Source organism: Engraulis encrasicolus, chromosome 18 (assembly GCF_034702125.1).
Source record: "Engraulis encrasicolus isolate BLACKSEA-1 chromosome 18, IST_EnEncr_1.0, whole genome shotgun sequence".
Classification (NCBI taxonomy): Eukaryota; Metazoa; Chordata; class Actinopteri; order Clupeiformes; family Engraulidae; genus Engraulis; species Engraulis encrasicolus.
Genome location: NC_085874.1, coordinates 47,350,192 through 47,352,691, shown reverse-complemented (window position 1 = coordinate 47,352,691; position 2,500 = coordinate 47,350,192). Strand labels below are relative to the sequence as shown.

Below are 2,500 nucleotides of genomic sequence, written 5' to 3'. Positions count from 1 at the left end.
CAATGATGCTAAGTCACACACACACACACACACACACACACACACACACACACACACACACACACACACACACACACACACACACACACACACACACACACACACACACACACACACACACACACACACACACACACACACACACACACACACACACAAACACACACACACACACACACACACACACACACACACACACACACACACACACACACACACACACACACACACACACACACACACACACACACACACACGTACCCTCTTCTCTCCAGAGTATCCTGAGCTTTGGGAGGACTCCTCATCAGTGGCGAGTGGAGAGGACGATCTCCTCCGCTTGAAGAGGTTAGGCAGGCTTGGCACTTTGGTCAACTGTATACAACATAGAATAGAATCAGTGGCGGAACAATTGAAGAGTTCAGATGCAAAACCCCCTAATATTTTTAGAGAACCCCGTTGTTGGTTTGGTTTAGATTCATGTACTTGATAATACATATACATAGTTATATTACATAAATAAATAAAAAATAATGCAAATTTAGTAGCTTTGTATTAAATAAAAATGAATTAAGATTATTTTCTCAAAAGGCACTTAGGGGGTTTTGCATCTGAACTCTTCAATTGCACACAGGGCCCCAGGGCAAGACACTTATAGGGCCCCCTATACAGCTTGCCAAGCTCACAATAGGGCCCCCACCACCAATACAGGAGGGCCCTGGGCCCAGGGGCAAGTGCCCTGCTCGCCCTCCCTATAGTTCCGCCCCTAAATAGAATACCTTTTATCTGTAATTATGCGAAGTGCAGCCAAATTGAGCTATCCTTGTTCATTGAAGCAATACATAATTAAAATAAAAGGTTTAGAAAAGTACATAGCCCCTTAATGCATGCCGTACCTCCAGTGGCACACTGAAATAGTCATTGAAAAGTTAATTACCATAGTAATACAATACTATTACATAACACAGGGCCTTTAGTAATGCACTATGACTTGGTCATTGCCATTGTGGTGACAGCAAAATTATAACAGTGTGTTTTAACAGGTTGAAAAATCCTCGACATGGTCAATCTTTGACCATACAATTGGCTAGTTGCTAAGTACCCCATATTCCCTGTGCTGTGATTGGTCCTTACTTTGCCGGATTTGTTGATGGCGGTGTCTGATTGGCTCTTCTTCAGGTCCTCGCTGCTGAATCTCCTCCCATGGAGGTCCACTGTCAGCAGAACAGGCTCCTCCCTCACATCCTCCTGGGACTTGGACATCTCTGGAGCAGGTGGACAAAACGAAGCCAATTGGAGCCAATTTGGATTGGAGCCAATTTTTGGTCCCCTAGGGGAAATTCTTTCTCTGCATTTATCGAATTTGGACTAGTGAATCACATTGAAGTACACACACTAGTCCGTAGCAGTGGGCTGCCTGCTGAGCGGCGCCCGGGGAGCAGTGTGGGGGTTAGGTGCCTTGCTCAAGGGCACTTCAGCCGTGGTCCGGTCGGGCATTGAACCGGGAACCCTTGGGTTGCCAACCCAGTGCTCTAACCACTGAGCCACGACTGGACAATATTATGATGCTATCTTATAAGGTAGTGTAACTACAGAAAAGATATAGGGGCAGTCATGGCCTAGTAGTGGTTAAGGAGATGGGCTTTAAATCAGAGGGTTGCAGGTTTGAATCCCTCCCGAATCTTCCACTCCCTATTTCACTCCATGGCTGAGGTAGCCAGTCTGTGCCCTCCTAGTGACGCAACACCTTCAGTGTTGCTTCTAGTCAGGGGTCCGTTTCTCGATTCTTGTCGTTGCTAACCGTCTTAAGACCGTCTTAAGACGTAACACCATTCCCATTGGATTTAGTGGTGAGCGTCGCTGTCGAGAGAGAGTTGAGTCGCTCTTACGAAGGACGTTGCTACCGTCGTTAGCAAAGACGCTTTCGAGAAACGGACCCCAGGCCAAGAGCAACACAAATATCGTTTTTGAGCTCCCGAAAAAACGGGAACACCTCCTACTTTCTCTGGAAGCAAACAACCATTAGAAAACTAAGGGAGGCGGGTCAACCATGCTGTTTCAGAAATGTTTATTGTCTCGAAGAGATTTGAAAGTCGATGATAATTAGGCTATGGCTGAGATGCCCTTGAGCAAAAGCACCTAACCACCTAACACCACCCTGCTCCATGGACTGTAACCAATACCCTGTACTTTAAACTTTGGATATAAGTGTCAGCTAAGTGTAATAATGCAGTGTTTTGCGTTGTCTGAGGGTGGCGCCAAACACACATCATCAGCATCTAGCATTGGCAAGCGGGTCAGATTGACATCTCTGCTTGCTCTTCTTATATTATAATAATACATTATTATCTTGTTATATTACAGTAATACATAATTATAACCATGGCCGCTAACAGGTATCGCCGGGCCCAGGAAAAAGTTGTCTGAAAATGCCCCTTAATTCATACAATGTAATGGGGACCGAATTCTGGGCCCCCTATCTCCCTGGGTCCTTTGTCCCTCC

General features: G+C 45.8%; 1 protein-coding gene across 1 annotated transcript in view; it reads right to left on the bottom strand.

The window, feature by feature from the left end:
- Nucleotides 1-2,500, bottom strand: part of sytl3 (synaptotagmin-like 3) — a 25,744-nt gene that overhangs the window by 14,895 nt on the left and 8,349 nt on the right. Inside the window, exons 7-8 of the mRNA XM_063222212.1 lie at nt 1,132-1,262; nt 262-372 (exon numbers count right to left, since the gene is read on the bottom strand). Coding sequence (XP_063078282.1) covers nt 262-372; nt 1,132-1,262 — 242 coding nt within the window. The remainder of the gene's footprint in view (nt 1-261; nt 373-1,131; nt 1,263-2,500) is intronic.